The following is a 26,314-nucleotide window of genomic DNA, read 5'->3' as shown; positions in this document are numbered from 1 at the left end:
TATGGTAGAGATAGGATAGGAGTGGTGGGAGGGGGGAGTATTCATTCTGGTGAAAGAAGAATTTGTGAGCTACGAAAAAGTTAGAGATGAGAAACACGAAATTCTAGGTGTAAGGCTCATTTCTAAAGATAATAGGCAACTTGATGTCTTTGGAGTGTACAGACCGGGAAAGGGTAGCGCTGACACGGACACAGAATTCATTATTTGATAATATAGTCAGCTATGTGGGAAACGACATGAAAAGGAATGTGGTTGTAGCGGGAGCTCTGAATTTACCAAATGTCAATTGGGAAGGAAATACGAACGACAGGAAGCATGACCAACAAATGGCAAATAAGCGAATATGGGAAGGACAGCTGATTCCGAAAGTGACGGAACCAACTAGAGGGAAAAATATACTGGACGTGGTGCTGATAAAACCAGACGATCTCTATAGAGAAAACGAAGTAATAGATGGTATTAGTGATAACGAAGCTGTTTTTGTCGTAGTTAAAAATAAATGTGATATAAAGGAAGGTTTTTAAAGTAGGACTATTAGACAAGTACCTTATGGCTGATAAAGAAGGCATGATTCAGTTTAAAAAAAGTAATTTTGATCGGTGGAAAACGGTAAATAAGGATGTAAACAGACTCTGGGATGGGTTTAAAGAAATTGTTGAGGAATGTACCTTTAAAGGTGGTAAGGAATGGTAAAAACCAACCTTATTATAATACAGAAATAAAGAGACTAAGAAGGAGGTGCAGACTGGAAAGAAATAGAGTTAGAAATGGCTGTGGAAGTAAGGAGAAATTGAAGTAACTTACTAGGAAATTGAATCAAGCAGAGGAGGCAGCTAAGGATAACATGATGGCAAGCATAATTGGCAGTCATACAAATTTTAGTGAAAAATGGAAGGGTATGTATAGGTACTTTAAGTCGGAAACAGGTTCCAAGAAGGATATTCCAGGAATAATTGATGAACAAGGAGAGTGTGTATGTGAGAATCTTCAAAAGGCAGAAGTATTCAGTCAGCAGTATGTAAAGATTGTTGGTTAAAAGGATAATGTCCAGATAGAGGAGGTGGCTAATGCTAAAGAAGTATTAAAATTTACATATGATAACAATGATATTTACAATAAGATACAAAAGTTAAAAACTATAAAAGCAGTTGGAATTGATAAGGTTTCTGGGGATATACCGTACGAAAAACAATGGGTTGGGATATAGTACCATATCTGAAGTAATTTGATTATTGTTTGGTTGAAGGAGCTATACCAAATGAATGGAGAGTTGCTATAGTAGCCCCTGTGTATAAAGGAAAGGGTGATAGACCTAAAGCTGAAAATTACAGGCCAGTCAGTTTGACGTTGTATGTAAACTTTGGGAAGGCATTCTTTCTGATTATATTAGACATGTTTGCAACTGGTTCGAAAGAAGGCAGTTCGGTTTTAGGAAAGGTTATTCCACTGAAGCTCAACTTGTAGGATTCCAGCAAGGTATAGCAGATATCTTGGATTCAGGGGCCAAATGGACTGTATCGCTATTGACCTGTCTAAAGCATTTGATAGGGTGGATCATGGGAGACTACTGGCAAAAGTGAGTGCAATTGGACTAGACAAAAGTGTGATTGAATGGGTTGCTTTTCTAGAAAATAGAACTCAGAGAATTAGAGTAGTTGAAGCTTTATCTGTCCCTGTAAAAATTAATAGGGGAATTCCTCAAGGCAGTATTATTGGACCTTTATGGTTTCTTATATATATAAATGATATGAGTAAAGGTGTGGAATCAGAGGTAAGGCTGTTTGCAGATGATGTTATTCTGAAGAGAGTATTAAATAAGTTACAAGATTGTGAGTAACTGCAAAATGACCTCGATAAAGTTTTGAGATGGACAGTAGGCAATGGTATGATGATAAACGGGGGTAAAAGTCAGGTTGTGAGTTTCACAAATAGGAAAAGTCATCTCAGTTTTAATTACTGCGTTGATGGGGTGAAAGTTTCTTTTGGGGATCATTGTAAGTATCTGGTTGTTGATATAAGGAAAGATCTTCATTGGGGTAATCACATAAATGGGATTGTAAATAAAAGATACAGATCTCTGCACATGGTTATGAGTGTGTTTAGGGACTGTAGTAAGGATGTAAGGGAGAGGGCATATAAGTCTCTGGTAAGACCCCAACTAGAGTATGGTTCCAGTGTACAGGACCCTCACCAGGATTACTTGATTCAAGAGCTGGAAAAAATCCACACAAAAAAAGCAGCTCGATTTGTTCTGGGTGATTTCCGACAAAAGAGTAGCGTTACGAAAATGTGGCAAAGTTTGGGCTGGGAAGAACTGGGAGAAAAAGACGAGCTGCTCGACTAAGTGGTATGTTCCGAGCTGTCAGCTGAGAAACGGCGTGGAATGACATTCGTATACGAATAAGATTAAGTGGCCTCTTTAAAAGTAGGGTAAGGTAAGGTAAGGTAAGGGTTATTCTGCCCGAAGGCAGGTCCGAACCTCCGCAGAGGTGTTCCTGAGCCGGAGTTTACGTGCGGTAGGGTGGCCAGTTCCTTTCCGCTCCTCCATTCCCTTACCCCCACCAACAGCGCGTGGCAACCCATCCAACTCCTGACTACGCCCAATGTTGCTTAACTTCGGAGATCTCACGAGATCCGGTGTTTCAACACGGCTACGGCCGTTGGCTTAAAAGTAGGAATGATCACAATATGAAGATAATGTTAGAATTCAAGTGGACAAATTTGGGCAAATATTCATTTATAGGAAAGGGAGTTAGGGATTGAGATAACTTACCAAAGGAGATGTTCAATAAATTTCCAATGTCATTGAAATCATTTAAGAAAAGGCTAGGAAAACAACAGATAGGGAATCTGCCACCTGGGTGACTGCCCTAAATGCAGATCGGTATTGATTGATTGATTGATTGATTGATTGATTGATTGATTGATTGATTGATTGATTGATTGATTGATTGATTGATTGATTGATTGATTGAAGGGAAAGGGAGGCGGGTAAGAGAAACAAAGAGGAAGAGAAAGAGCTTAATAAAGTGCAAGGTTAAACATGCCAATTGCTTTTTAGAAATCTGCTAACTCTTGCAATGTGCCAAAGGGCTGAATGGGGAGCTTCATTGAAGTGTCCACTAGATTCAAACACAAGTCTACATACAGAAGTTAGTGTCGACACCAGCCTACATGAAAATGAATGAACAGAATGTGATAAAACTCACGAAGTAAATGTTGCCAATAAAGCGCTCTCAAGTAGACTTAAATAATTTTATTTATGCTAGTCTGATATGTCATACTCGTATAACCGCGTTAGTAGGATTTCAATCGAAAAAATCTACAAAACTAAAGTTGTAGAAAAGAACATTTCTAATCATTGTTCTCTTAAAATCGTGAAATTAGACCATTTCTGTTTCAACATAATGTAATAAAACTCGCATTGCAAAGCTCTTTAGCGTAGGCAATAAACTATTTTATTCATACTCTTGATTCAGAGCCCTGGGGTTAAAATTGCACTTTAGCGCTGATACATGATAGTAGGAAGGGAGAGGGTAAAACCCGGTAGTGGCACATAGCCTTCTGCTGTCGAATACCATCAAGTGGTCTGCTCAAGGCTTTACGTCACCATCCGACGGACAAATAACTATCACCACTCCTCCTCCTATTATCCATTACCCATTGAGCCCATTGCAAGTGTTAGCAGATTCCTAAAATCCGCTTTGAAATGTTTAAACTTGGCCGATATCAGTTCCTTTCCCTTTTTTAAATCAACCTCCTCGACCTTCGCTCTCTAACTCCATCTCCGTGCTCTTTAGCCCTTCAGAGCCCCTTAGCACCTTATTGTTCTTTAGCTATAGCTACTCTCCATTCATTTGTTATCGATTTTTTCCTAGCATATCTTCCGTACACCTCACTAAGTCAATCACACTTCCCCTGTGCTGTAATATATGTCAATTTACCTTCTCGGTCTCCCTCCCAAAAACCATTTAGAATATAGAATTTTCCTGCCTTACAAAATTCCAGGAGCCTTCCTCTATAGCTGTTTATTTCCTTATCCTTACTTTTCCTTTCTACCCTTCTATCTGCCTCATCTGCTTTGCTAAGCATTGGGCTTTGTTGCCCTATTCCTTCCTTACTGAGCATTGGGCTTTTCCCCCTATTCTATTATTCCAGCCACCAAGTAGTAATATTCCGTCCATTTCATACTTCCCCCTAACAACACTGGTTTCTAGAAGTATCCCCTCAAAAAACGTATCATTCGCATTTATGAGATCCCGTGGGGTGACAGTACACAAACGCCATACATAGCTTGCTTTCTCTTCTCATCTCCCTCCCTATGTTCAGTCTTAACCAAACTACTTCATCCAACTCATTCCAAATTTCCTTTACTAATACACTGATCTCTCCTTTAATTAATACAACTACTCCTCTTGGCATTCGCCCCTTATTACTCTGCTTATTTATTGACTTACATTTAACAGTAAATCCGCCCCAAGTTACCTCCTTTCCTGGTGGTATCCAAGTCTCCAATAGTGCAACAATATCAAAACTTTCGCCCAACTTTATCACCTCCTTATTACTTATTTTACTTAGTAATCCTTCAATATTCACAAAACCTATCTTCAGATCTAGTTATAACTTGCCTACTCTTTCTACCCCATTACCTTCTTTATTTTTACTTCTTGTCACTATCGCACTCTCCCATTCTATCTCCATCCCTTCATATTTTGACAATTTCTGACGTTCTTTCCTGTCTTTCTCCTCTGTATCCTTGTTTTTCTTGCCCCACAGATCTTTTAGGCTCCTGCTTCTCCCCTTCATCATAGTGCATTTCCCATTCTTCTCATCCGTATAACCATGTCCTCTGGACTCTGCGTTGGGTTTTTTCTTGGGTATCACACACCACATCCACCTCCTAAACCCTTGAATTTAGCTCCACCCTACCTTGCTCACTTTTCCCTTCGTTGGTTTCAGTTCTTACCTTGGCCTATTGCTCCTCTTAATCTGCCGCCTGACTTCTCTCTTGACTTGAACCCAGGTCCTCTTCATTCTTGAGCTTCTCTTTCATAGCCTCCAGGTTTGCTTACTGTCCAAAAACTCATCCACTTCCTGTTGAAAACGAACAGCTGTTGCCCACTTATGTGCGCCTTCATCCCCTGAGATCTTGCTCTCCCTTGATGTCTCTTCAATATCTTCAGATTCTGGCTACCTTCTTTCCCCATGTCTCTATTGACCCAAACCTTATTTCCTTGTAGGTTGCTCGAATTTCTTATTATAATATTCATCATTAGGGTAGATATCAATTGGGCTTTAACTGGTCTGTGACCCTTCACTCTACCTACTCTGACCACGTCGTCAATGTCCACCTCACTGAAATTAATTTTCATTTTATTTTCTATGAAGTCCACGACCTTATATATATGTCTAATTATGTCTCTGGACCTTCTTCCTGCACCCCATATATGAAAATACATTCTTCAACGTATCCTTGCTGATATCTGCTGTCTCTCTCTTCAATAAAACCACCTACTTTTCTAGACTTTTCACTTTCTCTCTTAACACCTGCACCTCCTTCTCGTGACTTCCTACCTTCGCCTCAATCTCTGCCGTCAACTTACTCATCAGATCACACAGAACCTCTTGACCATTGTTCAAAGTCTCCAACATCTCAGATACCCTATAAAAAAGGGCGTAGCTCCTTCACCACTTCTTTCACCACCTCCTGAATCTGCTCCCTGTCTTCCCAATTCATGTTTCCACCTGTGGTCGGGCCGGGGTTCAATTTCACCCCACCCCCGATCACCAGCAGTACCGCTATCACCGCCACCATTAATAGCACCTCGCCAATCTTCCCCTTTCCATCCTTTCTTGCTGTCCGCTCCGTAGTTCTCCTCCACCTTCTCAGCCAGCTACCGATAGCCGCCCGGTACTGCTCCATTCCCACCATGACTCTCCGCACTCGTCACTCCTCACGTCTACTCCTGTCGCTTGCTAAGAGTAGACTGATTTGTTATTGCCCCTTCATTCAAACAGCAATCAGGTAAGTATTTCAGATATGGCACTAGTTCACAACCCATCTTCTTTAATATATCCTTAGAAAACTTATCAATCCGAGCTTCTTTTCTAGCTTTCAATGTTTGCATCTTTTTGTAATATTTATTATCATAGGTATATTTTAGTAATTCGCCAGCATGAATCGCCTTCTCTATCAGGTCATTATCCTTTGAAGGGCTTGTAGCAAGAAGAAACGTTTATTTCTAATCTGAATATATTAGGTAAGTTTAGAAAGGGCATTAGGTAACACGGAATCAACATCTCAAGCCTGATGCTGCTTCGGCTGATCGCACATAAGCTGTTTGCATCACAGAGTCAGAGTCAACGTGCTTTCGTCTTGCAAATATCAAGTTAGCCATTCGGTTTATAGGTGACATTGCACTTAAGAGATAGTGAGTTCGACTCCCAGTTCTGAATAGAGTATAATTTTGTCTCTCATATTCTTACCAAGTTTGTCAATATATCTACGTCGCTGCATTCATAAAATTACTCCTCCTTATAAACCTCGTAGAGTATGACTTCCTTCTCATAGTTCTAGTAGAGTATGATTTCCTCCTCTTCCTCACAAACCTAGTAGCGTATGCACTTCTCCTTCTCAGAGACCTAGTAGAGTGCGACCTCCTCCTCATAGACCTAGTTTACGATCTCTTCGTAAACCTAGTAGAGCATGACCTTCTTCTCTTCACATACCTTGTAGCGTATGACTTCCTCTACTCATAGACGTAGTAGATTATGACCTCCTCCACCTCATAGTCGCAGTAGTGTACGGCTTCCTCCTCATAGACCTAGTGTGTGACCTCCTCTTCATACGCCTAGTAGAGTATGACTTTCTTCTCCTCATAGATCTAGTAGCATATACCCTGCTCCTCTTAGACCTAGTAGAGTATGACCTCCTCTTCATTGACCTGGTAGAGTATGACCTCCTCCTCCTCCTCCTCATTGACCTAGTAGAGTATGACCACCCCTTCATTGACCTAGTAGAGTATGACCTCCTCCTCATAGATCTAGTAGCGTATGACCTCCTCCTACTCATAGTCGTAGTAGAGTATGACCTCCTTCTCATCATAGACCTCATAGATTATGACCTCCTCCTCATAGACCTAGTGTATGACCTCCTTTGCATACGCCTAGTAGAGTATGACTTTCTTCTCCTAATAGACCTAGTAGCGTATGATATTCTGTTCATAGACCTAGTAGAGTATGACCTGCTCCTCCTCATAGACCCAGTACAATAAGATTTCTCTTCATAGACCTAGTGGTGTATGACTCATACCTCCTCATAGATCTAGTAGAGTATAACCTCATCCTCTGCATAGATCTACTCGAGTATGACTTCCTCCTCCTCAGATTCATAGTAGAGTGTGACGTACTTCTATTTATAGACCTAGTAAATTACGAACTCCTCCTCATATCTAGTAGAGTAAGACTTCCTCCTCATAGATCTAGTAGAGTATGAGTTTTTCTCCTCATAGACATGGTAGATAATGACCTCCTTCTTTGCATACATCTAGTAGAGCATGACCTCCTCCTCTGCATAGATCTAGTAAAGTATGACTTCCTCCTCCTCATGGACCTAGAAGAGTATGTCTTCCTTTTCCTCATAGACGCCGTAGAATATGACTCCATTCTCCTCACATAACTGGTAGAGTATGACTTCCTTCTCCTCATAGACCTAGTAGAGTATGACAACCTTCTCGTCATAGATCTAGTACACCATGACTTCCTCCTCCCCATTGACCTAGTAGAGTATGACTTTTCCCTCCTCACAGCCTTGGTAGAGTATGACTTCCTCCTCCTCTTCATAGACCCAGTAAAGTATGACTTCATCCTACTGATAGATCTAGTAGCGTATGACTCTCTCCTCATAGACTAAGTAGACTACGATTTCCTGCTCCTCTTCATAGATCTAGTATTTAGTATTTATTCTTGAACATAACAGGCGTTCAGCGCCGAAATACATGTTCACAATAAAAGTTAATAATAATAATAATAATAATAATAATAATAATAATAATAATAATAATAATAATAATAATAATAATATACAAATAATACTAAACTGAAACTCTATATACTAACTAGCTACCTGAACGAAATACTCCCTAACAACCCTAACCTACTAAATATATCCTATACAAGATTTTATCTGTAAAAGTCACCGACTCCACGTTTCAGCACACTCATCACGTGTCCTTATGCACTCATCAACTTGCGTCACATTCATTGTTCCCTGACCTACTCCCGATAAATACCAAAACAACGCTAGTCAGCAATTACATTCCAATCTGCCATATCACAAACAAACAGTCCCTACCTTTACAAAATCACACACCATTTACCCAACTCCACCCACTCCACTATTTACCCAATACCAGTACTCCCCTCACCATTAATTTTATCATACTATCTCCATCCAGTGCATATCATCAAATTATTAAACACGCTTACCCTAGACATACATCACTATTCCACTCACATATCCCCGTGTCCCCCTCTTACTCTGCCACTTTCATTTTGCTCTCACAGGACTTTTTTACCGCACATAGATACCTGTTCAACTCGCCCCCGTTTTCCAAAGCTTGATAATCCATCTTAAAATAGCCTGCTCAACCCCTCTTCCCAATAGTTTCCGATGTTCGGCACTCAGTAATCTACTTCTTATCTTACTTGTTCCTTCACTGTCACTTAATAAGTGAAAATCGTCATTCACTGCCCCACATAGTATGCACACTGTCTTGTCTCTCCCTTGTAACCATCCCTTATTTTTATGCAATCCCAAAATCATCCCACGCCTATTTAACCTGTCAACGTATCTAATATTTATCCCTGTTACCTCCTCTATTTTAATAAAAACATTCAGCGAATTTCTCAGTCTACTTTCCCCTAACAATTTCTGCCTATGAATGTCCCTAATCCTCCTCTCAAGCACCCTCATCCCTCTGGCTTCTGTCTTCGTCCAACCCCCCCCCCCAGATGCCCTAATCCTATCATCTCCAAATATCCCTTAATTTTGTCTAGCTAGCCGCCCTTATACATGCTCTTTCGTTGTTGTTCATATGCGGCCTGTAATACTCTCCCCCTTCCTGTCTTTTTAAATTCATCCAATATCTAACTATTCTTTTCACACACTCAGATTCCAGATCCTCCCCACACATTAATTTTGCCCCTGCATTAACTGTGCATCTCGGCAGACCCATCACTATCTTACCAAAACTACTAATAATACGTCTTAATTCACCTCCTTTCTCATCCAACCCCCATACTTCTGCGCCATACAAAACCTTCCCGAAAATCACCTATCTTAACACTAACCTCAAGGTTTTATAACTAATACCCGGATATTTAGCTAACAAGTTTTTGAGGCTAGGGCTGTCAAGCCTCTGCTTTTCGCCCTAATAATCTGATCGTTCCAGTTTCCTTTACTGTTAATAATGACTCCTAAATATTCCAACTTCCTTACTTGTTCCAACCTTTCTCCCTGCAGGACCCATTTCCCTTCCACCTCTCTTCTTTGTTTACCTGGGCTACTAGCATTTTAGATTTATTTCCATTAATTCTCAAGCCCCATTTCTTCGCAAAAAAGCGACACTGCATTTAAAGCTCTTTGCATCCCTCCTGAAGTTAGGGTCATCAATATCACATCATCATATTTTCACTTCCTTCCTTTCCCATGTCTCTTTTCACCCCTACTTTCTGGCCGTTTCTTATCACAATTTCTGCCATTAGGGTTGAGAAAAATGTTACCCTAATTGGCCTCCGCCCTTTTGTTCTTCCCACTCTCTCCACATCGTCAAGGTCCACTTCACTGAAATTTATCTTCATCCTATCCCGTAGGACTTCTACCACCTTGGCAATCAGTTCAGTCTTGCCTTCCCTCTGACCTTCTTCCACACCATATACAAATATGGCTTTCTTCATTCTCTCCTGCCTGTACCCCTCTGCTTCTTTCTTCATCATCATCACCTCCTCTTCCAGATGTTTCACTTTCCCTCTTAATAACTCTATTTCTTTCTCATTGTTGTCCACTCTCCTGTTCGATTCCTCAGTCTTCGTTTCCAGCCACTTCTTCATGTCTCCTATCTCCTTCCTCTGCTCCTTCATCATGTCCTTTATTTCCTGTACCTTATCCCATTGACACTTTTCCTGTATAACTTCACTCACTACCACCTTAAGTGCTGCCAAGTCCTCCATGTTGAATTTTCCGCTGGTATTTGGGCCTGGGTTCAATTTCCCCCAATAACCAGCAGCACCGCTATCACTGTCGCTACAAGCAACGCTTCCCCCATTCTTACTCCTTCTTTACTTAATACCCTTCCATTCTTGATCTCCTTCCTCTGCTTCACCTGCCATTTCCCAATCGCGGCCCGGTACTGCTCAATACCGAACATGTTTACGGCACGCACTGCACCACGCGACTTCACTCCTCGGCTGCTCGAGCTAGACTGAATGCATAGATCTAGTAGCGTATGACTTCCTCCTCATAGATCTAGTAGAGTATGACCCTCTCCTCCCTATAGACTTAGTAGTTTATGACTCCTCCTCACAAGTTAACTTAATACTTATTTCTGTTAATAAAGTTGAGAAAACCTCAGATTTCTCTGTCCCACTTCCTAATATAATCGAACTGGTATCTTTTTCAAGTAGATTGAGCATACTCGCTGTTGAAAATCGTACCTCATCCATTAAGTTTAGATATAAATATTTTCCTTCTGACCACCGTTTAGGAGTGAACTCTGAATATTTGAGTTATAGGATGGATTTGAACTCCTAAGAATGGATCAAATTATTGATAGGCTACGCATGAGCACTTATCCGTACCCTTTACATTGTTAGCTTTCTTACTTTCGTTCGCTTATTTTCCTGTAGACTGGGTTCGACACTAACTTCTGTATGTAGACTTATGCTTGACTCACGTTCACACTTCAGTGAGCTCGTCGTTTACCCATTCAGCCCTTTGCAAGTGTTAGCAGATTCCTAAAATTCGCTTGATATGTTTAACCTTGGCCGATATCAGTCCCTTTCCCCTTTTTCATATTAACATCCTCGACCTCCTCTCTCTAACTCCACCTCCATCTCCGTGCCCTTTAGCCCTTCATAGCCCTTTAGCACTTTATTGTCCTTTAGCTATAGCAACTATCCATTCATCTCTTCTCGCTCTTTCATACAAACAGCAATCAAGTAAGTATTTCAGATATGGCACTAGTTCACAACCCATATCCTTTAATATATCCTCAGAAAACTTCTTAATCCGAGATTCTTTTCTAGCTTTCAATGCTTGTAACTTTTTGTAAATGTCTTTATTATCATAGGTATATTTTAGTAATTCGCCAGTATGAATCGCCTTCTCTATCTGGACATTATCCTTTGAAGGGCTGGGAGCAAGATAGTTCTATGCCACATTCTCCTCTTAACTGAGTTTACAGTTTACTCATCGTCGCTAGGTGCAACACTATCAATTTTCTCTGTTAGTTTCTCATATTAGTCTACATGTAGCAGCACAGGTAGTGAAGCTTCTTATTGCTTAAAAGAGATCACACTGAATATTTCAGAAAGAGTAACCGAAACCACGCAGTTTCACAAGACGGCGTCGGCTGATTGTAGCAGTGGAAATACATCAGTACGGAAAAAGCTTTATATTTCAGGAACATCTAGTGATTCGGAAACTGTTCTCTAATATTTGGAAGATGAATACATTCCTCGTACATCTTCTGAGAAAGAGTCATCTGTGGTAGGTACGTACTACATTTTCTTAGATATTATGGCATAGCACCGCATTGCTGAAGTATTTGCCCAGTTAATGTTGCATTGTGTGCTATAAACAAAATAATTTATCTGACTTTTATGGAACGTGTAGGTAATTTACACTGTATAACAAAAAACGACGCACCAGGAAGGAATTGTCCGATGGCGATAAAATCAGTGGATGTGAGGAAAAGACATAGAAAAACAAATGATCTAAAGTGCAGAGTTAGAGCGTTACAAAGTGAGGACGTCAATAAGGTGTTGATCCACCCCTGGCCTGGATGCAAGCTGTCACTCGACGTGGCATAGACTGATACAGTTCCCGGTTGGTGTCCTGCGGAATTTCGTGCCAAATGGTCTCCAACTGTTGGGCTAAATCGGAGACATTCCGGGATGGTCGCAATCGCCTTCCCATGAGATCCCAAATGTGCTCTATGGGAGAGAGAGCCGGCGACCGAGCTGGCCAAGGAAGGATAGGGCAAGCTTGAAGACAGTTCATAGGAACCCGTGCCGTGTGCGGCCGGGCATTATCCTGTTGTAAAGTAAGGCCTGGATGTCGCTGAAGGAAAGGTAACACAACCGGCAGTAGAATGTCATCAACATAACGCTGTGCTCTCAGTGTGCCAGGAATGACTACCAGAGAGGTCCGGCTATCAAAGGAGATGGCACCCCAGACCATTACCCCCTGTTGTGGGCCTGTGTAGCGTGCGATGGTCAAGGCAGGATAGCCACGTTGGCCTGGACGTCTCCAAACACGTCTTCGGTTGTCGTCAGGGCACTGTTGGAAGCGGGACTCATCACTAAAGACTATATGTCCCCAGTCAGCGCAGTTCCACGTTGCTCGAGCGCGGCACCACTGTAATCTGGCTTGACGGTGAACAGGCGTGAGTGGTAAGCGACGTATCGGGCGGCGCGAGCGCAAATTCCTCTCGCTCAGTCGTCCGTTGATAGTCATGGTGGACACATGTGTGCGGGTCACACGCTGGATCGTTGATAACGACGACTTCCGTGCTGTGACAGCCGTTCTGACAATAGCTCTGTCTGCCCGCTGTTGTGGCCCTCGGTCGACCACTGCCGTCCTGACGCTGATGCCTGCCGTTGTGGACCCACGCTTGCCAGCATCGTCTGATCGCCGCATCACTTCGACCCAAATGTCCAGCGACAGCTCGATTCGACCAACCAGCTTTTTCAATCCGATCGCACCTCTTTCAAACTCTGACATCTGCTCGTAATGAGCACGAATCCTTCGGCGTGGCATTCTTACAGCCGACGTTAAGATAGCGCAGTCGAATGCAACAGCTACTTTGAACATACGCTTCAGAATCGCGCCTTACACCTGACGCATGCGCAGTTCGGATGCGCGGGAGCTCCCGCTATTCATTCGCTATTCATTCATTGGACACGAAACTTTAATCATTTGCATGTATAGTCCGAATGTCTTTGCATGCGTAATTTCCTTACAATCGGTCAACGCCTTCCCGGTGCGTCATTTTTTTGTTATAGAGTATATTAGGAGGTGCATATTTGTATATTAAGCTTACAAAACATGGTAGATTAAACATATAACTGTTGAATAAGTAGCATAGAATTCTGCAGTGGGCAAAGCACTATACTGCCGAAATTTTGCCGAATGTATTTATAGTTTCTCAAATTCGAGGTTTAATTCGTATGTGACAATAATAACCACATGCAGATTGTTGACAGCCTGTTTTACTTAATAAGTAAATTGACACAATATCTTCATGAAGTATAATAAAACTTAAAACTGTTTTTCTGTACCATTTAACCTACATTTTTGTGGCCTTTTTATAGAAACAACCAAAGTGGTGATATTAATTTTCAGGAAAAGGATGAAACTACCGTTAGACCAACCATCACGGCACATATGAAGATTAAGAAAGCTCGTTGGAGAAATAGAAATCCAAATAGTACCCCAAAAATGAAGAGGCAAGTGAGAAGAAACAAAGGTTATCCCTACGTCAGTGATAGTACAAAAAAGAGTTACTCGAAAAAGGAGCTGGGACCTAACTAAATGCAAAACGCAGTGCTGGATATTAACAGAAGTTACACCTGCCACAAATTTTAATTCTTTTCGGAATATGTCTGACTTCAGCACACAAAATTAGTACTTGTTTTCTTGCATTAAGGCAAACGCAATTACAAGGAAGTACGTAAAAAAGAAGCGTAAACATGCTGATGAATCTAGAAGCTTTACATATTCGTATTCAGTAAATGTTTCTGGAAAACTTGTAGATAATTGTCGTGATCAGTTTTTGTCTTTGCATGGGTTACACAACAAAAGAGGATGTCTTCGAAATATTCAGAAAATGGTAATTACAGGTTCTGTGCAAACTGGTGGTGGAGGAAAGCATTCAAACAGGCCAAACAAGTACTCTGACCAGCGTCTGGAGAATGTTAGGACCAATATTCACCTTATTTCGAAATACCAGTCAGATTATTCAAGAATATAGTGAAAACCTACAACCTGTTTTCCAGTCAATGACCGGGTCAGGGATGTAATGAATGAATCATATATAGGCTGTTAGTACGATGGGGTCGCCACTCCCAAAGTGATTTATTAATGACTGATAGATGCTATGAAATGAGGATGGAGAGTGTTGCTGGAATGAAAGATGACAGGGAAAACCGGAGTACCCGGAGAAAAACCTGCCCCACCTCCGCTTGGTCCAGCACAAATCTCACATAGAGTGACCGGGATTTGAACCACGGTATCCAGCGGTGAGAGGCCGACGCGCTGCCGTCTGAGCCACGGAGGCTCCTTCAAGAATATAGTGCCCAAGTGAATTTTATCTGAACTATGACTTAACCAAACAGTCTCTTTACACAGACTACTATGTACCTTGGTACAAAGGAAGTGGTCTTGAAACTGTCAGTGCCGACAAATGCAGACGTATATTTTGTACACAGTTCAAAATTGGATTTAAGGTCCCCCAGTCGGATTCATGCCATACATGTGATAAGTTAACTATAGCAAAAGAAATTGCCAGCGAGCCTCGTGATCCAGCTGGCTGTAGTTACGCTCGGCTGAAGACAATGACCTTGAAGCAAATGCGATAGGTTGTTCAATATCAACAATGTGTGACAGGACTCCAGCAATACCTGTTGGACTGGCGTCACAAGCGAGAACCAGTGGTAGATCTGCATTATAAGGTGTCAGCTCTCGATCACTTGCAATCTCCTCTTTTAATCTGGCAAATGCTAATTCACATGAACTAGTCCAATGCAACTTCTTATTCTTGCGGAGAAGCTGCCTCAGGGGGTAGGTCATAGTTGAAGTATTTGGAATGAACCTTGAATAATATGTTATCATTCCAAGAAATCTTCGAACATCGTCTGTATTGACCGGACGAGGCATTTCAAGTATTGCTTTAACTTTTGTCCAGATATTCGATGCTGGTTTCAAAGAAAACACACTTCCTTTGATTTAGATGTAAGTCGAAATCTTTGAGCCTTTGAAGGCAGGCAAATAAGTTTTGTTGACATACTGTTTTTGTAAAGCCATGGATAATAATGTCATCAAAATATGAATGAGTTTTTGATAGTCCAGATAAAACTTTATCTATGATTCTATTAAATTCGGACGGAGCTGTTTTTATCCCAAAGGAAAGACAATGCATGCGATATGTACCTCGATGTGTTGATATGGTTTGGATCTTGCTGCTCTCTTCATCAACCTAGAGATGAAGATATCCTTTATATATGTCCAGGCGGCAAAAGTACCTCGAGTTTCTCAAGCTATTTAGGATGTCATCCACTTTCCGAATTGGGTAGATTGCTGCTACCGTACTAATTTGTCATTAATTCCTACCTTGTAATCAACGCAAAGTCGAACTCCGCCATCGGACTTTGGATTCACTACTAGTGGCGAACCCCAATAACTGTAATTGATTTTTGAGATTATCCCACCTGCTTCTAAATCGTCTAATTCTTTTTCTACTTTCTCCGGCAAGGCATATGGAACGTCACGTTCTTTATGAAATACTGGCTTGGCATCCTTACGGAGCTGAAGAGACACTTTAAAATTTTGCACGCACCCTATCTTTCCTTCGAAATTTCTGGAAATCTCTTGATTATCTCAGTAATACTACTGACTGACTGGATATCGATATGACTAGTATTTGATTCCGCTTCACGGTCAATTTCTTGATGGTTAATACCAAGGTGACGGATCCATACACGCCCCAGAAGTGGGTCGAAGTCGTCTGGTACTACATGTAACTCTTCAGATGAAATTATATTCTGATAAGAAACAGTAACGTTAACCTTTCCATCAGGTAAAAACACATTCTTAGTATAAGAACGAAATGCAACCTCTGATTTCTGGAGTTGTACACGTAAGTCAAGAGCTTTGAAACTAGAACGTGATAGCCAGGTAAAACCCGCCCCAGAATCTACTTCAAAGCTCTGGGGTATTCCTTCTACAAGAACTGTAGCGTAAAATTTCTTCGCATGTGGGTAGTCGTGATATTGAAAAATCTCTATTATATGGCTAACGCCAAATGTTTGAGTAATATTTTCTTCCTGAAGAAAATGAGAGTCGATTTTGGAATTCCTTCTCGTTACTAACAAAGTACGTATGCACACTTTCTTAATATGGCCGAGTTTTTCACATGAACTGCATTTCAGATTGTTAAAATCAGTCCTACATTCCTTCACTAGATGATTGTCTCTACCACAATGTAAACACATATTTTGGTTTCCCAATTCCTTGTAGTCAATTTTTGATCTGGACTTGTTTGCTAGTGTTGCTTGGCTTTGATCATCGTGAGATGCGTCCTGCCTTGATTTGTGATTGATTTTCTGAACACAATCATTATAAGTACCCTTGTATACAGCTGATGGTGATAGTTCCTTGCTGTCTAACATACATGCTTCAAGAGCGATATATTTTGTTATAATTTCGTACAATTCTTGAACATTTGCCTGGAGTAATTGTTCACGAATTGAACTGCCATAAATTCCCCTGATGAACTGTACTCTTAGAAATACATCAGCAATGCTTACCTTATATTCACATGCAGAACTGAAGTCGCAGTCAATTGTAGCACGCCTTAATGTAGCCACATAGTCAGCAATAGGTTGGTTTTCAAGCTGGTAAGTGGATAAAAAAAGGGGATGCCTGGCCGAGGAGGTAAAGGCGTGCGCGGTCCGCCCGGAAGGACGTGGGTTCGAATCCCCGTCAGGAAGTCGTAAAATTTATGAAATGACATTTCCACTACCGGAGATGCATATGGACCTGAGGTTCACTCAGCCTACACCAAAAATGAGTACCAGGTTAATTCCTGGGGGCAAAGGCGGCCGGGCGTAAAGCTAACCACTCTACCCCATCACGTGCCGAGGTTAACAACGGTGGAAGCCTTTACCTTCCACTCCTCCAAGGGCCTTCATGGCCTGTACGGAGGTGACTTTGCTTTCCTTCAGTGAATAAAAACCTATGCTGGGGTACAAGAACATTCTTCTTAAGACAAAGGTGTTTTTCTAGGGTTTCAATTAAATTGTCATAATCGAAATCACTAGGTGTTTTGGTGCCACGAGTGCAGATAATGTGTTATAACTCGTAGATCCAATCGAATTAAGTAGCATCTGAGCGGCGCATTTCTTGTTGGTTAACACATTTTTCAATTGTAGATAGTTTTCAAAACGTTGCCTGTAATTTCGAATGTTCTCTGCTTGTGGGTTGAAACATTCGAAGGGTGGAATTAGAAATGTATTCGAATTAATATTACGTTGAGTAGGTTGAACTGGTGCTTGACTTCGCAGTTGATCTAAGAATGCCTCTTGATTGGCATTTATTGCCGCCAAAAATTGCCTAAACTTGTCTGCATCCATGTAGGAATGTTAATTAATTGAATGTTAGGAATATGATATTTACGTAGTCGAGGTTATAGAGGTAACACGACAGTCGTATTTCCGTTCAGTCACTAATCGCAGAACATGTTTTTATTCACACACAATATTATAATTTCCCTCTGACGTTTGAAAGTTTTCCTCGTCGCCAATTGTTATGACCATACACGAATTACATTTTTAATTAAGCATGAACACATTGCTTACAAAAATATTGTATTGAAATTGTCTCATGATACATCTGATCTGAATAATCAACCTCAACAGATGGAAGGACCAAGAATAAGAGTCTCTCTATGCTGTGGTCGACATGCGCGCATGCTATTGGGATATAACAGAGGACGTCTTCGAAATATTCAGAAAATTGTAATAACAGGTTCTGTGCAAACTGGTGGTGGAGGAAAGCATTCAAACAGGCCAAACAAATACTCTGACCAGTGTCTGGAGAATGTTAGGACCAATATTCACCTTATTCCGAAATACCAGTCAGATTATTCAAGAATATAATACCCAAGTGAATTTTATCTGAACTATGACTTAACCACGCAGTCTCTTTACACAGACTACTATGTACCTTGGTGCAAAGGAAGTGGTCTTGAAACTGTCAGTGCCGACAAATACAGACGTATATTTTGTACAGAGTTCAAAATTGGATTTAGGATCTCCCAGTCGGATACGTGCCATACATGTGATAAGTTAACCATAGCAAAAGAAAATGCCAGCACTGCATTAAACGACCTTGAACTACGAAAGCTCGAAGCCGAACACAAAGCACATTTACTCGGAGCGGAGGGAATAAAGAATCTCCTACAACAGCAAGCTGAAGAAGCGAAGGAAAACGCTGACTTACATGTGATAACTAGGGCTCGGATGTTTAGGAAAAGTCATATTTTTCTTTGTCTCTATTTTCTTGTCTGATTGGATTTCGGTGCAAATCAGGTGATTATCGTCACAATTAAGTGATTTTAATTTGTCATATAAATGCATATTTTGGCTATTTTTTGCCATAAGGTCATATTTTGAGCTATTTTAGTAGAAACGTCATATTTTGGTCATATTTTGGCGGTTTGACGACAGCTGTAAGTGTGCAAAATCATCTTCAACTTACCGAATGCGAACTAGTGTTCACAAAACTGCTTCTCGGTATCACGCTGTTGATACAATTGTAATACCCTTTGTATACAATGAAGGTCATAGACCTCACCCTAACCAACCTGCTGTACTCGGCAACTCGGTCTCCCAGGTAGAGACAGAAATAATCCGGAAAATCCCGTCCCAGCAGTGAGCTAACTGCTTCTGGTGATCGCTCACTTGACTTTGTTCAGATATTAGAACCTCAATCTCCTTTCACTTACACAAGCGTCAGTTTATAGTACATCGTAACCCAGCACACATTCCAGTATGCCTGAGGAAAAGTTTACTAGTGTTAAGTTACGAAGCTTGGAGAGGAATATTTCTGTACAGACTGTTTAGTTCTATTTTGCAAGTTGTGTGAAGTGAAAGTCGTGGCTGAAAAACGTTTGAATGTGCATCAATATCGCAACACGGCTAAACACAGCAGCAATGTCAAACGTCACTATGTCGATAAGAAGAGGCAGCAATTGATATTCGATAAGGCTGTTACATCTTCAGCGATGGACAGATTTTCGGATTTTTCAAAGGAACGTTGTGAGATGATGGTGTCTGCAAACATTCCTCTAAACAAGGTAACAATCCCCATTTCAAGAATTCCTGGAGAGATACACTAAAAAATCTGTTCCTACAGAATCAACACTGCGAAAAAACTATTTATCGCTTTGCTTTGAAAATACTCTAAATCGAATACGACACAGTGTAGCGGACAATAAGATTTGGATATCTATTGATGAGACGACGGACACTGTTCGTGACAGTGTAAAACGGAAACTTCAAAATGTGCTTAATCGAAATTTTGGTTTTCATCGTGTGTGCAAGATAAATGATGGTCTTAGAGTAGAAGGTCCCAGTACACTTCAAGATGAGTGCATACTCGACAGCAGTAATTTAACATTATTTAAATATGCACCAATAACGTCTTGTGACGTAGAAAGGAGCTTCTCTTCTTACGAGAATGTGTTAAGTGATAATCGGAGGTCTTTCTCACCTAATGCTTTGAAGATGAATCTTGTCATACACTTCAATACCACCCGCGGAGAAGAATGAAAAAGGTATGTGAGTTTGCACTACAGGCTCTGACGCCCTACCATAATGTACTGGAAGACATCCATTTAATTCGTTTCTTGGTGCTCAATTTAAACTTTAACGCATTTGAATAATGTTAATGAAATCTGGGCTTAAACGTTCCAAAATATATTTTTAAGTAGATTGATTTCTAGTTTTCTCGTATTTCAAACCACCAATGCACGGTGCAAACAGGTTTTGACTTTAAAAATGTTGTGTGATCTGATACTCTTAGCGAAATTAGTACTCTGTAGGTATGTATTCATAAAAGTTTGATAAATGAATCAAGGATAATAGACTGTGAATGATTGCTGTACATGTATATTCAGAACTAATATTAAAGTAAGAATAAAGAATTTAGTTAACAAATATGTATCCGAGGAATTGCCGTTTCGATTTATAATTTATCTTTAAATGACCATATTTTGATTAATCATTTTCGGGTCATATTTTGTAATTTTTACGTCATATTTCGTCACTTTTGAGGTCATATTTCGTAATTTTTGAAGTCATATTTGCTTGCTTATTTGGGCTATTTTTAGGTCTTAAACATCCGAGCCCTAGTGATAACCATGGATCTTCAGCAAGCGCTTCCTGTTCCTATGTTGACATCCGGAAAGGCGTTTTACAAACGAAAATTGTGGACTTTTAACTTCGGTGTCCATGACTGTGCTAAAGAGGAGGGGTACATGTTCCTGTGGAATGAGGCAGTGGCAAAACGAGGTACTGACGAGATTGTTAGCTGTATTATGAAGTACTTACAAATCAGCAATGCTAACAACGTAAAGAATCAGAACAAGTATCAGAACATTGTGGTTTTCTGGCACCATCTAGTAACCAGTGGTCAATTTGATTCTGTGGAGCATTGCTTTCTTATTCCAGGCCACACTTTTCTGCATTCAGACAGGGATTTTTCTAGAATCGAGGAGTTCAAGAGTCGAAAGATATTATTTCGAAAAGCTGCAAGAAGCAACCATTCAAAGTCACCACTATGGAGAAAGAAGATCGTTTTAATCCAGCTGACTGCTTTTTGAACAAAATACGGAAGAAGACAACTGATGATGACAAATTGCCTCTTAAGTTCGAAAACGTTCACAGTTTCAAATTTCTGAGTGGAAAATCGGGAACAATGTATGTGCAATTTTCTGTAAATGGTAAAGCAACTCCAATCACAATTACGAAGCGAGGACGACCAGCAGATATTGAGCTCATTTTGAAGTACAGGAAACCAATTCCAGTTGACTCGAAGAAGTTCAAGGATTTGCAAGGTCTACTCCAGTTCACCCCGCCAGTGCACCATTCATTTTAAAATAGCATTAAGTGCAAAGAGATGTGAGGCGTAGAATGTGACTGCCCTCGTAATGTCGACTGAACAATATGTGCTTATCATTGAGAAAGAATATTTTCATATGCTCGACGTAATGTTCCATATATCACATTAAAACACACTTTTGTTATATATTGCCAAATATTTAGTATGTAATATATAATTAATAAATATCATTCTTTACTGACATATTGTGCCAAGTTCTGAGGCAAGAAAGTGCTAAGCCACCATTATTCGTGCATGCCTTCATTTAATTGCAATTTACGTAAGGTTTTTAAAATATACATGCTATTATACAAACTGAAAACATGTAATAACTGACATAAACCACCATGAGTAAAGGTACTTATAGTAAAAAAAGAAAATCTGATTTATATAATATTTTGAAACTTTGAAATACATTTTTCTCAGAAAGACAAAAGTGTGGCAAAGCACTATCTTGCTCCGATCCCTACTTTGTTCAACTACTTTTACATACCGCTGGCTGAATACTTAGCCCTTCTGTAGGTCCTCAAACATACCATCCCCGTGTTCATTAATGATCCACCGAATGTCCTTCACGGAACTTGTTTCTGGAACCTTGAAGCCGTTTCTGTTATAAATTCCATTACGCTGCCTGTCGAGCGCTACTGCGTGTTGCGTCTTTCCATTTAATAATAATAATGATAGTGCATGATCTGTGAAGTGCTCGTGACTGACATGAACATCTGTGAAGAAGAAATCTAAATGTGAAGGTGGCTCGAACACCCAGTCACTGAGTCAGAGGAATGAAACAATGAGCGTAATTGAATCAGGGACCCCTCGTCAATGCGATAACGAAAAGGAGTTAACGATGGAGCCAGACGATAGATAATCGGCTTTCTCAAGTCTTTAAACTTTGAGACTTGTCCAATTTTATGCCCGCTGGTGTTTTTAAAACATCCTGCCTTATTTTGGGTACTTTTAGAACACCTTGTTCTTCTACTGTCACGGCCACCAAATTAGGCGGGTCACAGAAATTGCGCTGTTGCCTAGGTTGTAACTGAACACATAATTTCCGAGCGCAAGTCAATTTGTTCTCTCCCAAGCTCCTGGTCTGTGAAAAAGTTGCAAAAATGCTGCAAAACAAATTATACTACAAACTGCAGGAAAGACTGCTGATTGGAGCGGTATAACTATTTTACACATAAACCAATTAAATAATTATTAAAAATAAAAACCTGAACAAATAAATTTAACCCGTAAATCATGTATTGACATTTTCAGTAAGTGGCCACGTATTTGTTTCTTCAGTCACTAAAATGTAGACAATATTCTGACGTAATTTTCTTTTTTATCTGAACCATGTTTCCGTGGGTATTTTAATTTTCATGAAAAATGGCCTGGAAAGTGTTCATATATGTTTTGCTAGCTGAGGTCGTTGGAGTCGCGCCTGTCAGCGCAGGACACAGGACACGATAAATACTTTTGGATTACGTATTAATTTGGGTAAGTTTTTATTAAAATACTTTCATTTGTTTATGGTTTACAATATACTTCTAAGTACGTGAAGACTAGATATTGGGCTGTGCAATCTAGAAAAGAGAACTATTTTAAACAATACGCGGGCATGGAGCGTGGCGACCTGGACTAGACAGCACTGCACGGTCAGCGTTGTCAATCCGTGCTCAGAGATAAAAATCTCTCGACCATCTGTCCCTTCGCCGTTCGCATATTTGACAACAGTGCAGTTTTCCTCACCCACCTAATTTGCTTTTTAAGTTTTTTATGCTATTTGTTAGGGGCGTCGTCCTAGGAAGATCTTTTCCCCCTACTTGCACCATATGAGAGGAAGCTGCGTGTATTATGTAAATGGCGGAAGTGTAACGTGTTGAATGTGAGGAAAGGAACATTAAGGACGACACAAACACCCAGTCCCGAGGCCAGGCATATTAATCGTTTACAATTAAAAACCCTGATCCGGCCGGGAATCAAACCCGGAGCCGCCGGGTGACAGGCGGACGCGTTGCCCCCTACACTGCGGGGCCGTACATCCACCTAATTTAGTGGCCGCAGCTTTAGAAGCATTCTTCATTGCATTAATAATATCCATGGTTTTAAGAAAATTTTCGAAATAATTTAACAGTCTTTACTTTTCCTTCCCTTGCAGTGTGAGAAGAGAGAGAGAATTTTTTTCCTTCAGAGAGATATGGAGTTCCAAGACAAGGAAGACGAACCACAGAATTGGGAGCTGCTCTCGCACTATGATGCACACGTGCTCTTTCGGCAAACTCTCAGTTTGGCAGCTGAAGAGGGATATATCAGTGTGGTGAATTTCCTCCTTGCGAGAAATCCTTGTGTGGACTGGAAGCGCACCGCATTGGACCATGCTGCGGAGAGGGGGCAGCTTGACGTAGTGAAGGCTCTGGTAGAAGGGGAGGAAAGTCAGGGTCAAGAGGACTGTGTCTGGTTTGGAAGGAGCGACATTGACGTGAACATCGGCACCCACAGTCGAGGGTTGCCTGCGTTACTCTTGGCAGCCAAAGAGGGTCATCTGGCGGTGGTGAAGTACCTGGTGGCAAAGGAAGGTAGGAGTGCGGAGGTGATGGACAGTGCTCTTGTGTCAGCTGCTCAGTGGGGTCACCTCGATGTGGTACAATACCTAGTGGCAGAGAAAGGTAGGAGAGCGGAGGCGCTGGACAGTCTTCTTGTAACAGCTGATCAGTGGGGACATTTCGATGTGGTACAATACCTGGAGGCAGTGAAAGGTAGGAGTGCGGAGGTGTCGGACAGTGCTCTTGTAGCAGCTGCTCAGTGGGGTCACCTCAAGGTTGTAGAATACCTGGTGGGGGAGGGCGGTAGGAGTGAAGAGTTGTTCGGCCTTGCTCTTGTGTCAGCTGCTCAGTGGGGACAACTCGAGTTGGTACAATACCTGGCGGCAGAGAAAGGTAGGAGTACGGAGGTGCTGGACAGTGCTCTTGTAGCAGCTGTTCAGTGGGGTCACCGCAAGGTTGTAGAATACCTGGTGGGGGAGCTAGGTAGGAGTGAAGAGTTGTTCGAACATGCTTTTGTATTAGCTGCTCAGTGGGGACAACTCGAGTTGGTACAATACCTGGCGGCAGAGAAAGGTAGGAGTACGGAAATGCTGGGTAGTGCTCTTCTAGCAGCTGCTCAGTTTGGGCGCCTGGAGGTAGTGACATTTCTCACCACTCTGGACGGCATTAGTCTCCATGTCACGGCAAGTGGTGACACTCCCCTCCACCTAGCTGCACGTTACGGTCACCTCAACGTATTGGAACACCTCTGCATTCTAGACCGCACTATTCTAAAACGTAGGAATTGCAAGGGTTATACTCCACTCCACCTAGCTGCAAGGGAGGGTCGCCTCGAGGTAGTGGAGCACCTCACCACTCTAGACCACAATATTCTCAATGTTCCGGCTAACGGTGGTTACAAACTTATCCACCTAGCCGCAGCGAGGGGTCACCTCGGGGTAGTGCAACACCTCATCAGTCTAAATCGCACTAGTTTCTGTGCTAAGGCGCTTTTTGATTACACTCCTCTCCACCTGGCCGCAGAGAACGGTAAAATCGAGGTAGTGGAGCATCTCATCACTCAACACAGCGCTAGTCTCTATGATAAAACTTTTTATTTTGATTACACTCCGCTCCACCTAGCTGCAAAGCGCGGTCATTTAGAGGTAGTGAAGTACATCATCACTGTAGACCACGCTGTTTGCAATGTTAATGCTAAAGGTAATTGCACTCCGCTCCACCTGGCAGCATCCAAAGGTAAACTTGAGGTAGTGAAGCACCTTACCAGTCTGGACGACGCTGATGTTAATGTTAGGGATGATAGTCGTCGCACTCCACTCCACCAGGCTGCCTTTTATGGTCGACTGGATGTGGTGAAGCACCTCACCACTCTCCACGCTGATGTTAATGTTATCGATAGTCATGGTGAAACTCCTCTCAACCTGGCTGCAGAGTACGGGGATCTCGATGTAGTGAAGCACCTTACCAGTCTGGACTACGCTAATGTTAATGTTAATGCTGCGAATAATAGTGGTTGGACTCCACTCCACACAGCTGCACATTACGGTCGACTGGATGTAGTGAAGCACCTCACCACTCTCCACGCTGATGTTAATGTTGTGGATAACTCTGGTAGCACTCCTCTCCACATGGCTATACGTATGCGTAACCACGATACAGTGCAGCACCTCTGCACTCTAGACCAAATTAATCTCACTGTTAGGGACAATAAAGGTCGCACTCCACTAGACTTACCTCAATTTAGAACCTCCCCATGGTACACTGCCTACAGGCAGCTCTAGCCAAACAGGTTAGTCAATTCGGACATACAAATCTCCAGAGGACAACAGTAATTTAATGTGGCTCCCCCAATTTGCAGTTAGTAATTTACAGAAAAACTACTACTTACTTTTCGGAGGAGGCGCGGGAACATTTCTTCACTCTCTGGAAGATCTGTGCTACAAGAATGAGGGATCGTAGAGTGGAATGACGCTGGTAACAAGAACTCTGTGTTGTGTTGTAACCTGGAAGTGGACGGTCGCCTGGGTTAACGTTTGCACAAATGTAAATAAATTATAGTAAGGTAATAAAATTGTAAATTGTGGGTTTGTGCCAGCCCCAGCACCATCTGCCTTGTGATGAAATTTGTGATGGCTACCGCCTTTGTTCTGGAGGAGTGTGCAGTGGGAGTTGAGTACAGTCTGTAGTGGCTTAAATATAGCACATTTATATTTAAGCCGCTTCGATATAAAGAAGTGGTGTAGTCACTACTGTTGCATTTATTCTACAACTGAAGCCAGAACTGGCCAGCACTGTACAACAACATCCAGGTAAGTGGCCCTGAAGGAAGGGGGTGTTGAAAGCACTTAAAATGAAATGAATCCTCTAGATTCAAAATCCTCTATATTCACTTCCACAAATTGTTCAGGAAGTGACTTTTTCTCGACAAGTTATAATTTAAAGGGTATTGAACAATTTGTGTTATTTAAACATGCAAAGAGGATCCAGGAGCAATTATAATTAATATACATTAAAATAGATTAAGAGATATTGATGTGCAGTAAAATCAGTGTTCAATATGAACGCAGGGGTTTTGAATCTCAAATACAGTCGAACGTCGATATCTCGAACCTCGATTACTCTAATT

The 26,314-nt window shown here is 41.3% G+C and overlaps 1 protein-coding gene across 1 annotated transcript in view; it reads left to right on the top strand.

Moving 5' to 3' along the window:
- LOC136874406 (ankyrin-3-like) overlaps positions 1-25,792 on the top strand; it is a 78,809-nt gene extending 53,017 nt beyond the window's left edge. The window contains exon 2 of the mRNA XM_067148039.2: positions 23,304-25,792. Coding sequence (XP_067004140.2) covers positions 23,343-25,469 — 2,127 coding nt within the window. The 5' untranslated portion in view covers positions 23,304-23,342 and the 3' untranslated portion in view covers positions 25,470-25,792. The remainder of the gene's footprint in view (positions 1-23,303) is intronic.
- Positions 25,793-26,314: the final 522 nt, after the last annotated feature.

Source organism: Anabrus simplex, chromosome 5 (genome assembly GCF_040414725.1).
Source record: "Anabrus simplex isolate iqAnaSimp1 chromosome 5, ASM4041472v1, whole genome shotgun sequence".
Lineage (NCBI taxonomy): Eukaryota > Metazoa > Arthropoda > Insecta > Orthoptera > Tettigoniidae > Anabrus > Anabrus simplex.
This window is presented reverse-complemented; position numbering and strand designations above follow the sequence as displayed.